The sequence below is a fragment of the Lutra lutra genome, chromosome 8, assembly GCF_902655055.1.
Source record: "Lutra lutra chromosome 8, mLutLut1.2, whole genome shotgun sequence".
In the NCBI taxonomy this organism is placed as follows: Eukaryota; Metazoa; Chordata; class Mammalia; order Carnivora; family Mustelidae; genus Lutra; species Lutra lutra.
The window spans coordinates 53469433-53483602 of NC_062285.1; the positions used below are offsets into that span (position 1 = coordinate 53469433).

Below are 14170 nucleotides of genomic sequence, written 5' to 3' on the forward strand. Positions count from 1 at the left end.
ACTCTCATAGGAACCACCGACAACAGAATCACCTGTAGTCCATGTTTCTATACTTTACTCCAGCTAAGTTAAAAAGACATTTTAGGGGGGCACCTGGGTGGCTCACATGGTCAAGCATCTGCCTTCAGCTTAGGTCATGATCTCCTGGTCCTGGGATCCGGCCCAATGTCCTGCTCAGCAGTGAGTTTGTTTCTCCCTCTCCCTCTGCCTCTTCCCCAGCTTATGCTCATTCTGTCTCTCTCTCTGTCAAATGAATAAATAACATCTTAAAAAAAAATTTTAAGGATGAGAATATTGTCTTTGCCATTAAATAAGCCAACCAGGTGTGTGATTGTTACTCACTCCAAATTTTCAGGTCTTACTGACATACCAGATAAAGTTCAGTTACATTTTAGAACATAAGAGCTATTTATGAGTTGAAGCCTACCTTCTTTTCTTGCTTTGTTGAAAACATTTGTGTGACATTTGAAGAATTTCCTAGAGTTCCAATAGTAGTGCATGTTGTTATATTGATGTCTGTATACTTATTTAAAAATTTTATAATGAATATCTATTTAAAATCATTTTTTTGAGGAGGTCAAAACCATGTTTTGTAGAGTGAAAGAAATTTCACATTTGTGTTGATAACTCAAGTGAATACTCATACTTTAGCACAGGACTATTAATCATAGAGTAGGAGGAAAAGATGAATTGTGGTGACAGGTGTGGTTAAATATTATGAGGTATAAATATTAGATGGACTATTTGAAGAATAGATTAAGAAAGCTTATAAAAGGAGTCAAAATTTTTATTTACTTTTTATCTAAGATTTTAAAATTAAATTTCCTCTTCATTTTTTGAAAAAAGAGAAAATCTTTTGGAGTGTATCCTTGAAGGCTTCTTTCACTTGCTGGTTTCTGAGAGCATAAATGAAGGGGTTTAATAAAGGGGCAACCGAGGTGTAAATAACAGTTACACCTTTGGATAAAGTCACCCTTTCCTTCGCTGTTGGTTTTATGTAATTAAAGATACAGCTACCATAAGTAAGGGAGACTACAATCATATGAGAAGAACAAGTAGAAAAAGCCTTTGTTCTTTTCTGAGCAGAGGGGAGTTTTAGAATGGTCTTGATAATGTATGTGTAGGAAAGAATTACTAAAGGCAACGTGATCAGGAGTATTCCAATAGCTAAGGCAAATGAAAGCAATTCCAGTAAATGAGTGTCAGTACAGGAAAGCTGCAGCACGGGGGAAGTGTCACACATGAAATGATCAATTACTTTGGAAGCACAGAAATCCAGTTTCAATCCCAAGGCCACTGGTGGAAATGTAAACAGAAAGCCAATTGTCCATGAGCTGAATAGTAGTTGGTAACACACTTTGTTGTTCATAATGATAGGGTAATGGAGGGGTTTGCAGATTGCTACATACCGGTCAAAACACATGGCAGCCAGTAGGTAAAATTCTGTAATTTCTAATAAGAGGAAAAAGAATAACTGAGATGCACAACTATTGTAGGAAATTATTTTGTTTTTAGTCATTAGGCTTATCAGGTATCTGGGAATACAGACTGTTGTCAATGAGGCTTCCAAGAAGGAGAAATTTCGGAGGAAAAAATACATGGGAGTCTTGAGGCGGGGATCTAGCAATGTTAGAAGGATGATGGATAAGTTCCCAATCACACTCAACACATAGTTTAGGAAGAAAAATATAAAAATTACAGTTTGCACTTGTGGGTCATCAGTCAATCCTAGGAGAATGAACTTGATCTCTCTTGACTGATTCCTCATTTCTGATTTGAATATTATGAAATAGATATAAGAAAACAACTCCAGAAGTGGAAATAAGAGGAGTTTTTTAAAAGGTACAGACAGAAAAAAACAAAAACACATAGTCAGAAATGTAAATAAGTTTAAAAAATGATCTAATTTCACAAGACAGTTGATACTTAAAACTATAGCATAGATCAACCTAGGAATCTCTAACAGATGATTCCTTTTAAACCTTAGTTATGGTAACAAAACTACTTAATTTTTTCTTTTTTCTATTGGAACTTAAAAGATAACTTAAATTTTAGGTGATCATTTCCAAATGAGCTGAATTCTGTTTCAGTATTCTAAATTCTTGACTTTAAATGTATTTTCTATGTATATCTTAAAAATTATTGAAAAAATTCTTGTAACATTTAGAAAATTAATACCAATGTTTATATGTAATATTCTTCAAAAATTCTTAGCTCATTAAAACACTTAAAAATTTGTAATATATAGAAATAATCACAGTTATATATTTTCTCTATGATTGAAATATTCTGATATATATTATTATTTTGTTCTGATGCAGTACTTCTGCATTGTTCCTTTATCTCATTTCACTTAATTATTCTTTTTCTTTCGTTTCAAATGCATCAGTCTTCTCATATCAGTTGCATTTAATCATGAAGCTTTGACTATTGTATCTACATAAAAACAGAAAAGTAAATGACAGTTCAAAAGTTACCTGGATTACCTGACTTTTACTTGTGAGAATGCTTTCATTTATGATCTAGATATTTACTGAAAATTTTAAGTGACTTACCATATTTCAAATACATTCATATAATTTTCCCCTTATAGGAATATGGTAGAAACAGTGGTGAAAAATAAATGATGACTATTCTCTCTCAAGAAGGATTCTAAAAACATATGCATTCTCAAAATTATATGCATCTGTTAATTACTTTCACTTCCACTGCTACTCATTAAAATGACAGAATCCAGATATTACATATAATTAGAATCCTCTTTCAGGCTAGGTAAGATTCATTTTCTGTCTTCTTTTCTTATATATTGAAATGAAGCTGAATGTCTCCATAAAAATTCTAAATGGAAATGTAATGTTGTAAATGAAAAGATGTTTTGGAAAATCCCTCATATGAAAGGAACCCAAATTTTGTAACAAAGAATTCTTGCTTCATATTGTGCACTAACAAAAGGCACAGTTTTATCACTTTTCTCAAAAGACACACAAGGGATTAATTAAAAAAAAGAAGAAGAAGAAGAAAAGAAAAAGAAATGACCTCTGGAGACTCATGTCAGAAATATCAGTTATGTAAGAAATAAAACAACCACCAAAACAAACAAACAAAAAAGGAAAGAAAGAAAAACTGAATTGTTTTAAGCACAAAACTGAATTTCTTTAACTATAAGACAAAACAGATATGCTCCCAAAAGAGAACTAGAAATATTTTAAACTCTATACTTAATGCCAAAAGAATTTCAGATATTCCAGTTCCTTGGGAAAGTATGATCATTTCTACACATTAAGGTGGTTTATCCCAAAAGGAAACTCTCTCTTGCTTTCTTAGTCAATGTTAGGATTTCACTAACTTGTGACCTATGCCCCAAATTGGAGGTCGTTAACAATACTTAAACGTTTTGCTATTTTTTAAATTTTGAAACAATATAAAATATAACAAAAAAAAACCCAACAAATAGACAATGAGCATCTTTTAATCCTGCACCATTTGATGCTCTGTCAATATTGTAGTATGTGTTTATATCAAAAAAGTATATTCTAGAAAAACATGCTGTAACCATTAGTGTCAGGACATTAACAATGATACATTATCAACATGAAGTTCTCCAATCCTATTTAAGTTTCACCCATGACTAAAAATTTTCCTTATAGAAAAAATACAATTTAAAAGTACATGTTTATTTAATTACCATGTTTTAGTCTCCTTTAATTTGGAAAACTCCCTAGTCTTTCCTTAATTTTCAAGAACGTTGGTTAATAATTTCTTTTTTTCTTTTTTCCTTTTTCTATGTTTTCTTCTTTAAATTGACTCTAAGTACATTTTTTAAAAATTTAAATCCAGCGTAGTCTATATATACTGTTATATCAGTTTTAGGTGTAAGATACAGTGATATATCAATTCTATACATTACTCAGTGCTCTTCAAGGTAAGCGTGGTCTTTCTCCCCTTCACCTATTTCAGCCATTCCCTCACCCACCTCTCCTCTGATACCCATCACTTACTTGGTTCTTGTAAGTTAAGATCAGTTTTTTGGTATCCCTCTCTCTTTTTTTCCTTTGTTCACTGGTTTTGTTCCTTAAATTCCACATGTGAATGAAGTCAAATGGAATTTGTCCTTCTCTGACTTATTTTGCTTAGCATAGTACACTCAATATCCATCAATGTTGATTCAAATGGCTAGATTTCATTCTTTTTTATAGCTAAGTTACACACACACACACACACACACACACATTATATCTTCTATTGTATTTCTCTTTTATATCTTCTTCCTAATCCATTCATCTTCTGAATCTTCTTTATCCATTCAAATCTTCTTCAGCACATCTTCTTTATCCATTCGCCTATCCATGCACACTTGAGCTGCTTCTATATTTTGGCCATTGTAAATAATGCTGCAAAAGCATAGAGGTGCACATATCTTTTCAAATTACTGTTTTCATATTCTTTGGGTAAATGCCCACTAGTGGAATTCATGGATCATATAGTAGCTCTATTTTTTAAGTTTTTAATAAACCTCCCTACAGTCTTCATCAGTGGCTGCCCCAGTTTGCATTTCAACCAACAATGCATGAGTAAGGTTCTTTTTCACCACGTCCTCACAAACATATTGTTTCTTTAGTTTTTGATTTTAGACATTCTGACAGGTGTGAGATCATATGTCATTTTAATTTGATTTACCTTTCCTTAATGATGAGTGATGTTGAACATCTTTTCATGTGTCTGATGACCATCTGGATGTCTTTGGAGAAATGTCTGTTCATGTCTTTTGCCCATTTGTTAATTGAATTGCTTGTTTTTCAGTGTTGAGTTGTATAAATTCTTTGTATACTTTAGATACTAACCCTTTATTAATATGTTATTTGCAAATATCTTATCTCCTTTGGTAGATTGTCTTTTAGTTTTATTGATTATTTCCTTCACTGGGCAGAAGCTTCTAATTTTGGTGAAGTCTCAATAGTTTATTTTTGCTTTTGCTTCTGTGCCTCAGGAAACACATCAGGAAAAATATTGCTATAGCCAATGTCAGAGAAATTACTGCCTGTGCTCTCTTCTAGGATTTTTATGGTTTCAGGGTCACATTTAGGGCTCAAATCCATTTTTTTGTTTGGTGAAAGAAAATCCTTTTTTTGGGGGGGGTGTAAGAAAGTGGATTCCTTTCCTTTTTTTGCATATGGCTTTCCAGTTTTCTCAACCTGCAAAGACTTTTCCCATTATGTATTTGTGAAAGAATAATTGAATCATGGGTTTATTCTGGGGTTTTTTATTCTGTTCCATTGATCCATATGTCTACTTTACTGCCAGTACAATACTGTTTTGATTACCACAGCTTGGTAATATAACTTGAAGTCTGGAATTATGATAACTCCAGTTTTGTTCTTTTTTAAGTTTGCTTTGGCTATTAGGTGTGTGTGTGTGTGTGTGTGTGTGTGTGTGTGTGTGGTTCCATACAAATTTTAGGTTTTGTTTTATTTATTTATTTATTTTTTAATTTGGATTGTGAAAATGCTGTTACTATTTTCATAAGGACTGCATAAAATGCTTAGATTGCTTTGGGTAGTATAAGACATTTTAATAATATTTCTTCTTCCAACCCATGAGCATGGACTATCTTTCCATTGATTGTGTCATTTTCAATTACTTTCATCAGTGTTTTACAGTTTTCAGAGTAGGTCTTTCACCTCCTTGGTTGAGTTTCTTCCTAAGTATTTTATTATTTTCAGTGTAGTTGTAAATGGGATTGTTTTCTTAGTTTCTTCTTCTGTTGTCTCATTATTGTATATAGAAACACAACATACTTCTGTACATTGATTTTGTATCCTGTGAACTTAGTGAATTCATTTATTGGTTCTAGTCATATTTTGGTGGAGTTCTAAGGGTTTTCTCTGTGTAGTATCATGTCATCTCCAAGAAGTGAGTTTCACTTCTTCACCAATGTACATGAATTTTATTCCTTTTTCTTGTCTGATTGCTGTAACTAAGACATCTAGTACTATATAGAATAAATTGTGACACTGGATATTCTTGACATCATCCTGACCTTAGGAGAAAAGGTCTCAGTTTTTCCCCATTGCGTATGATGTTAGCTGTGGGTTTTTGAATATGGTGTATGTTTTGTTGAGGTATGTTCCTTCTACATCTATTTTGTTGAGAGTTTTATCATGAATGGATATTATACTTTGTCAAATGCTCTTTTTGCATCTATTGAAATTATCTTTTATTTTTATTCTTTCCTTTGTTGATGTGATGTATGATGCTTGATTGACTTGCAAATATTGAATCATCCTTGCATCTCAGGTATAAATCCCACTTGATCATGTTAAATAATTTTAAAAATATATTTATGGATTTGATTTGCTAATATTGTGTTGAGGATTTTTGCCTCTATGTTCATCAGAGATATTGGCCTGTAGTTTTCTTTTTTGTAGTGTCTTTATCTGGAATTGTTATCAGCATAATGATGGCCTCATAGACTGAATGTGGAAGCTTTCCTTCTTCTTCTGTTTCTTCAAAAAGTTTGAGAAGAATAGGTCCTAACTCTTTTTTAAATATTTTCTGGATTCACCTGTAAAGCCATCTGGTCCTGGACTTTTCATTTTTGGGGATTCATTTTATGGATTCAGTTTTGTTAGTTCTAATTTGTCTGTTCAAATTTTCTAATTCTTCCTGTTTCTCTTTTTGTAATTTATATGTTTCTAGGAATTTATCCATTTCTTTTAGGTTTCCCAAATTTGGGGCATATAATTTTTCATAATATTCCCTTGTAATTCTTTGTATTTCTGTGGTGTCAGTTGTAATTTATCCTCTTTCATTTGTGATTTTATTTGAGTCCTCTTTTTTATGATTAGTCTGGCAAAATGTTTTTTTTTTTACTTTATTGATTTTTTTAAAAAACACAGCTCCTAGGCTTCCTTCCTTAACTTCCTTCCTTTGCTTCTTCCTTCCCTCCCCCTCCCTCCTTCCCTTCTTTCTTTCTTTCCTTCCCTTCCCTTCCCTTCCTTTCCTTTTCTTTTCTTCTTTCCCTCCCTCTCTTCTTTCCTTTCTTCATAATTTATTTAGTTCTGTTTTATTTTTGCTCTAATCTTTATTATTTCCTTCCACAGAGTTTGAGTTTTACTTATTCTTACTTTTCTGGTTTCCTTACATGGAATGTTAGGTTGTTTGATATTGTTCTCACTTCTGAGGTAGGCCTGTATTGATCTAACTTTCCCTCTTAGAACTACTTTTGCTGCATCTCAAAATTTGAAACAGTGTTTTCATTTTCATTTGCTTTCTTGTATTTTTTGATTTCTTGTTTTATATCTTGGTTGTAGGATTTATTGTTTAATAACATGTTATTTAACCCCCATGCGTTTATGTTCTTTCTAGGTTTTTTCTTGTGGTCGATTTCTAGTTTCATAACATTGTGATCAGAAATGATGCATGGGAGGAGTCAGGATGGCGGAGAAGTAGCAGACTTAGACTACATCAGGCAGCAGTAGATCAGCTAATAGCTTATCTAAAGATTGCAAACACCCACAAATCCAACGGGAGATTGAAGCGAAGAAGAACAGCAATTCTAGAAACAGAAAATCAACCACTTTCTGAAAGGTAGGACTGGCGGAGAAGTGAATCCAAAGCAACAGGAAGACAGGCTGCGGGGGGAAGGGGCCTGCTCCCAGCAAGTGGTGGAGCAATGGAGCACAAAATCAGGACTATTAAAAGTCTGTTCCACTGAGGGACATCGCTCCAGAGGCTAAACCGGGGTGAAGCCCACACGGGGTCAGCGTGGCCTCAGTTCCCACAGGGTCACAGAAGGATCGGGGGTGGGTGAGTGTCACAGAGGTTGCAGGTATTAGAACGGGGAAGCCAGCTACAGAGACAGAGCTGAGGAGTGAGCTCACAGCTCGGGGTTACCTTGAACAGGTCGCAGGCTCAGTGAGCTCCGAGCACGGCCGGAGGCCAGGCAGATGGGAGTAAATGAGCACTGTTCTCTGAGGGCCCACTGAGGAGTGGGGCCCCGAGCTCTCAGCTACTCTGGGCTGGATACCGGGAGGCCGCCATTTTCATTCCCGTCCTCCAGAACTCTATGGAGAGCGCTCAGGGAACAAAAGCTCCCGAAAGCAAACCTGAGCAGATTACACAGCCGGGCCCCTGGTAAGGGCAGTGCAATTCCGCCTGGGGCAAAGACACTTGAGAATCACTACAACAGTCCCCTCCCCCAGAAGATAAACAAGAAATACAGCCAGGACTAAGTTCACGTACCAAGGAATGCAGTTTCAATACCAAGGAGAGCAACGGAATTCCAGAGGACGAGAAAGCAAAGCACGGAACTCATGGCTTTTGCCCCATGATTCTTTAGTCTTGCAGTTAATTTATTTTTTTCCTTTTTCAATTTTTTTCTCTTGTTCTGCTAAATTTTTTTTAACTTTTACTCTTTTCTTTTTTAACGTTTTTAACTAGTTTATCTAATATATATATATATATATATATATATATATATATATTCTTTTCTTTTTTATATTTTTTCTTTGTTTTCTTTTTTTAATTGTTTCTTTCTTTCTTTTTTTTTTTTCTTCCTGAACCTCTATTTATCCCCTTTCTCACCCCTCACGATTTGGGATCTCTTCTGATTAGGTTAAAGCATATTTTCCAGGGGTTGTTGCCACGCTTTTAGTATTTTACTTGCTCCTTCATATACTCTTATCTGGACAAAATGACAAGGCGGAAAAATTCACCACAAAAAAAAGAACAAGAGGCAGTACCGAAGGCAAGGGACCTAATCAATACAGACATTGGTAATATGTCAGATATAGAGTTCAGATTGACAATTATCAAGGTTCTAGCCAGGCTCGAAAAAGGCATGGAAGATATTAGAGAAATCCTCTCGGGAGATATAAAAGCCCTTTCTGGAGAAATAAAAGAACTAAAATCTAACCAAGTTGAAATCAAAAAAGCTATTAATGAGGTGCAATCAAAAATGGAGGCTCTCGCTGCTAGGATAAATGAGGCAGAAGAAAGAATTAGCGATATAGAACACCAAATGACAGAGAATAAAGAAGCTGAGCAAAAGAGGGACAAACAGCTACTGGACCACGATGGGAGAATTCGAGAGATAAGTGACACCATAAGATGAAACAACATTAGAATAATTGGGATTCCAGAAGAAGACGAAAGAGAGAGGGGAGCAGAAGGTATATTGGAGAGAATCATTGGAGAGAATTTCCCCAATATGGCAAAGGGAACAAGCATCAAAATCCAGGAGGTGCAGAGAACCCCCCTCAAAATCAATAAGAATAGGTCCACACCCCATCACCTAATAGTAAAACTTACAAGTCTTAGTGACAAAGAGAAAATCCTGAAAGCAGCCCGGGAAAAAGAAGTCTGTAACATACAATGGTAAAAATATTAGATTGGCAGCAGACTTATCCACAGAGACCTGGCAGGCCAGAAAGAGCTGGCATGATATATTCAGAGTACTAAATGAGAAAAACATGCAGCCAAGAAAACTATCAAGCTAGGCTATCATTGAAAATAGAAGGAGAGATTAAAAGCGTCCAGGACAAACAAAAACTGAAAGAATTTACAAATACCAAACCAGCTCTACAGGAAATATTGAAAGGGGTCCTCTAAGCAAAGAGAGGCCCTAAAAGTAGTAGATCAGAAAGGAACAGAGACAATATACAGTAACAGTCACCTTACAGCAATACAATAGCACTAAATTCATATCTCTCGATAGTTACCATGAATGTTAATGGGCTAAATGCCCCAATCAAAAGACACAGGGTATCAGAATGGATAAAAAAACAAAACCCATCTATATGTTGCCTACAAGAAACTCATCTTAAACCCGAAGACACCTCCAGATTTAAAGTGAGGGTGTGGAAAACAATTTACCATGCTAATGGACATCAGACAAAAGCAGGAGTGGCAATCCTTATATCAGATCCATTAGATTTTAAACCAAAGACTATAATAAGAGATGAGGAAGGACACTAAATCATACTCAAAGGATCTGTCCAACAAGAAGATCTAACAATTTTAAATATCTATGCCCCTAAGGTGGGAGCAGCCAACTATATAAACCAATTAAAAACAAAATCAAAGAAACACATCAACAGTAATACAATAATAGTAGGGGACTTTAACACTTCCCTCACTGAAATGGACAAATCATCCAAGCAAAAGATCAACAAGGAAATAAAGGCCTTAAATGACACACTGGACCAGATGGACATCACAGATATATTCAGAACATTTCATCCCAAAGCAACAGAATACACATTCTTCTCTAGTGCACATGGAACATTCTCCAGAATAGATCACATCTTGGTACATAAATCAGGTCTCAACCGGTATCAAAAGATTGGGATCATTCCCTGCATATTTTCAGACCACAATGCTCTAAAGCTAGAACTCAATCACAAGAGGAAATTTGGAATGAACCCAAATACATGGAGACTAAACAGCATCCTTCTAAAGAATGAATGGCTCAACCAGGAAATTAAAGAAGAATTGATAAAATTCATGGAAACACATGATAATGAAAACACAACAGTTCAAAATCTGTGGGACACAACAAAAGCAGTCCTGAGAGGAAAAAATATAGCGGTACAAGCCTTTCTAAAGAAACAAGAAAGGACTCAGGTAGACAACATAACCCTACACCTAAAGGAGCTGGAGAAAGAACAAGAAAGAAACCCTAAACCCAGCAGGAGAAGAGAAATCATAAAGATCAGAGCAGAAATCAATGAAATAGAAACCAAGACAACAAAAGAACAAATCAACAAAACTAGGAGCTGGTTCTTTGAAAGAATTAATAAGATTGATAAACCCCTGGCCAGACTTATCAAAAAGAAAAGAGAAAGGACCCAAATAAATAAAATCATGAATGAAAGAGGAGAGATCACAACGAACACCAAAGAAATACAGACAATTATAAGAACATACTGTGAGCAACTCTACACCAACAAATTTGACAATCTGGAAGAAATGGATGCATTCCTAGAGACATTATAAACTACCACAACTGAACCAGGAAGAAATAGAAAACCTGAACAGACCCATAACCAGTAAGGAGATCGAAACAGTCATCAAAAATCTCCAAACAAACAAAAGCCCAGGGCAAGATGGCTTCCCAGGGGAATTCTACCAAACATTTAAAGAAGAACTAATTCCTGTTCTCCTGAAACTGTTCCAAAAAATAGAAATGGAAGGAAAATTTCCAAACTCATTTTATGAGGCCAGCATCACCTTGATCCCAAAACCAGACAAGCATCCCATCAAAAAAGAGAACTACAGACCAATATCCTTGATGAACACAGATGCGAAAATTCTCACCAAAATACTAGCCTATAGGATTCAACAGTACATTAAAAGGATTATTCACCACGACCAAGTGGGATTTATTCCAGGGCTGCAAGGTTGGTTCAACATCCACAAATCAATCAATGTGATACAACCCATTAATAAAAGAAAGAACAAGAGCCATATGATACTCTCCATACATGCTGAAAAAGCATTTGACAAAGTATAGCATCTACACATTTAATGCAATTCCTATCAAAGTACCATCCATTTTTTTTCAAAGAAATGGAACAAATAATCCTAAAATTTATATGGAACCAGAAAAGACCTCGAATAGCCAAAGGAATATTGAAAAAGAAAGCCAAAGTTGGTGGCATCACAATTCCGGACTTCAAGCTCTATCACAAAGCTGTCAACATCAAGACAGCATGGTACTGGCACAAAAACAGACACATAGATCAATGGAACAGAATAGAGAGCCCAGAAATAGACCCTCAACTCTATGGTCAACTAATCTTCGACAAAGCAGGAAAGAATGCCCAATGGAAAAAACACAGCCTCTTCAATAAATGGTGTTGGGAATATTGGACAGCCACATGGAGAAAAATGAAATTGGACCATTTCCTTACACCACACACGAAAATAGACTCAAAATGGATGAAGGACCTCAATGTGAGAAAGGAATCCATCAAAATCCTTGAGGAGAACACAGGCAACAACCTCTTCAACCTCAGCCGCAGCAACATCTTCCTAGGAACACCGCCAAAGGCAAGGGAAGCAAGGGCTAAAATGAACTATTGGGATTTTATCAAGATCAAAAGCTTTTGCACAGCAAAGGAAACAATTAACAAAACCAAAAGACAACTGACAGAATGGAAGAAGGTATTTGCAAATGACATATCAGAAAAAGGGGTAGTGTCCAAAATCTATAAAGAACTTAGCAAACTCAACACCCAAAGAACAAATAATCCAATCAAGAAATGGGCAGAAGACATGAACAGACATTTCTGCAAAGAAGACATCCAGATGGCCAACAGACACATGAAAAAGTGCTCCATATCACTCGGCATCAGGGAAATACAAATCAAAACCACCATGAGATATCACCTCACACCAGTCAGAATGGCTAAAATTAACAAGTCAGGAAATGACAGATGCTGGCGAGGATGCGGAGAAAGGGGAACCCTCCTACTCTGTTGATGGGAATGCAAGCTGGTGCAACCACTCTGGAAAACAGCATGGAGGTTCCTCAAAATGTTGAAAATAGAACTACCCTATGACCCAGCAGTTGCACTACTGGGTATTTACCCTAAGGATACAAACGTAGTGATCCGAAGGGGCACGTGCACCCGAATGTTTATAGCAGCAATGTCTACAATAGCCAAACTATGGAAAGAACCTAGATGTCCGACAACAGATGAGTGGATAAAGAAGAGGTTATATACACACAATGGAATACTATGCAGCCATCAAAAGAAATGAGATCTTGCCATTTGTGACAATATGGATGGAAATAGAGGGTATCATGCTTAGCAAAATAAGTCAATTGGAGAAAGACAACTATCATATGATCTCCCTGATATGAGGAAGTGGAGATGCAACATGGGGGGTTAAGTGGGTAGGAGAAGAATAAATGAAACAAGATGGGATTGGGAGGGAGACAAACCATAAGTGACTCTTAATCTCACAAAACAAACTGAGTGTTGATGGGGGGAGGGGGATTGGGAGAGGCGGGGTGGGGTTATGGATATTGGGGAGGGTATGTGCTATGGTGAGTGCTGTGAAGTGTGTAAACCTGGTGATTCACAGACCTGTACCCCTGGGGATAAAAATATATGTTTATAAAAAATAAAATTAAAAAAAAAAAAAGAAAAGAACCCTACAGCTTGATTCCAGAGAAAATGGGAAAAAAAGGAAGAAAAAAAAAGTTTGATTTTAAAAAGATAAAAAATATTAAAGAGAGAAAAGAAAATGAAAAAAAAAATGAGCAAACAAACAAAAAATTTAAACCTAATTGTAAAGGAGCTGGGAAAAAAGAATAAGGCAAAAAAAAAAAAAAAAGGAAGGAAGAAAGAAAGCAAGAAAGAAAGAGGAAAGAAAGAAGAAAGAAAGAGGGAAAGAAAGAAAGAAAAGTAATTCTGCCTGTCCTATTTCCAGTGGAACTGAAGGGAATGGTGCGGGACACTGTAGATCAGCAAAGAGTGAATGCAGCTTCCTGCCCGTACTGCTCTTTTGGGTGAAAGGCCTACTGTGCTGTCAATCCTGCTCCCATAGAGAAAGGACTTAATCAAGCACAGGGCAGCAGGTTTGATGTAAGTGGCTTCCACCTGCTTGTTGATTTTCGAGGAGTCACAGCATAGAATCTGTGAAAAGCATAGAAACCGGGAACTGCTGTGTTGCTCTCTGATGTACGACAGTGCGGTAGCAGGGTTAAAATGGTGACACTCCATTGTCTAGTCCTGGACAGGGGCTCTTAATTCCCCTCTGTTCAGGAAGCCCTCACACTAAAGCAAGGGCCATCTTGTCCAACGATACAGCTCTCCTGCATCTGTCTCTGGTGTGGATGGGGTTCAAAATTCCAAATCCCATCCACTCCCTCCTCTGTATTAGAGGGTCACTGCACTTTTTGTCCCAGAAAACCAGTCCCCTGGCTGGTCAGTTCACAGATTCTATGCTCTGACTCCTCGAAAATCAACAAGCAGGTTATCCCCCCTCAGCACACCTTAGTCTCTTACAGTTGGAAGTCCATTTGCTGGCACCTGAAGGATCTTTGTCCTTGGAGAGGATATATACCCTCTTCCAAATGTACTCTGGGAAGGGGAATGATCTCTCCCAGTGAAACCCTTGAGATCCCTACACCACTTTGTGCACTCTCCTTGGCCAAAGC

General features: G+C 36.3%; 1 protein-coding gene across 1 annotated transcript; it reads right to left on the reverse strand.

Moving 5' to 3' along the window:
- Positions 1-829: 829 nt before the first annotated feature.
- LOC125107338 (olfactory receptor 6C6-like) lies at positions 830-1801 on the reverse strand. The gene has a single exon (XM_047742312.1). The coding sequence runs from the start codon at positions 1766-1768 to the stop codon at positions 830-832; it is 939 nt and encodes a 312-aa protein (XP_047598268.1). The 5' UTR covers positions 1769-1801.
- Between the last annotated feature and the right edge of the window lie 12369 nt (positions 1802-14170).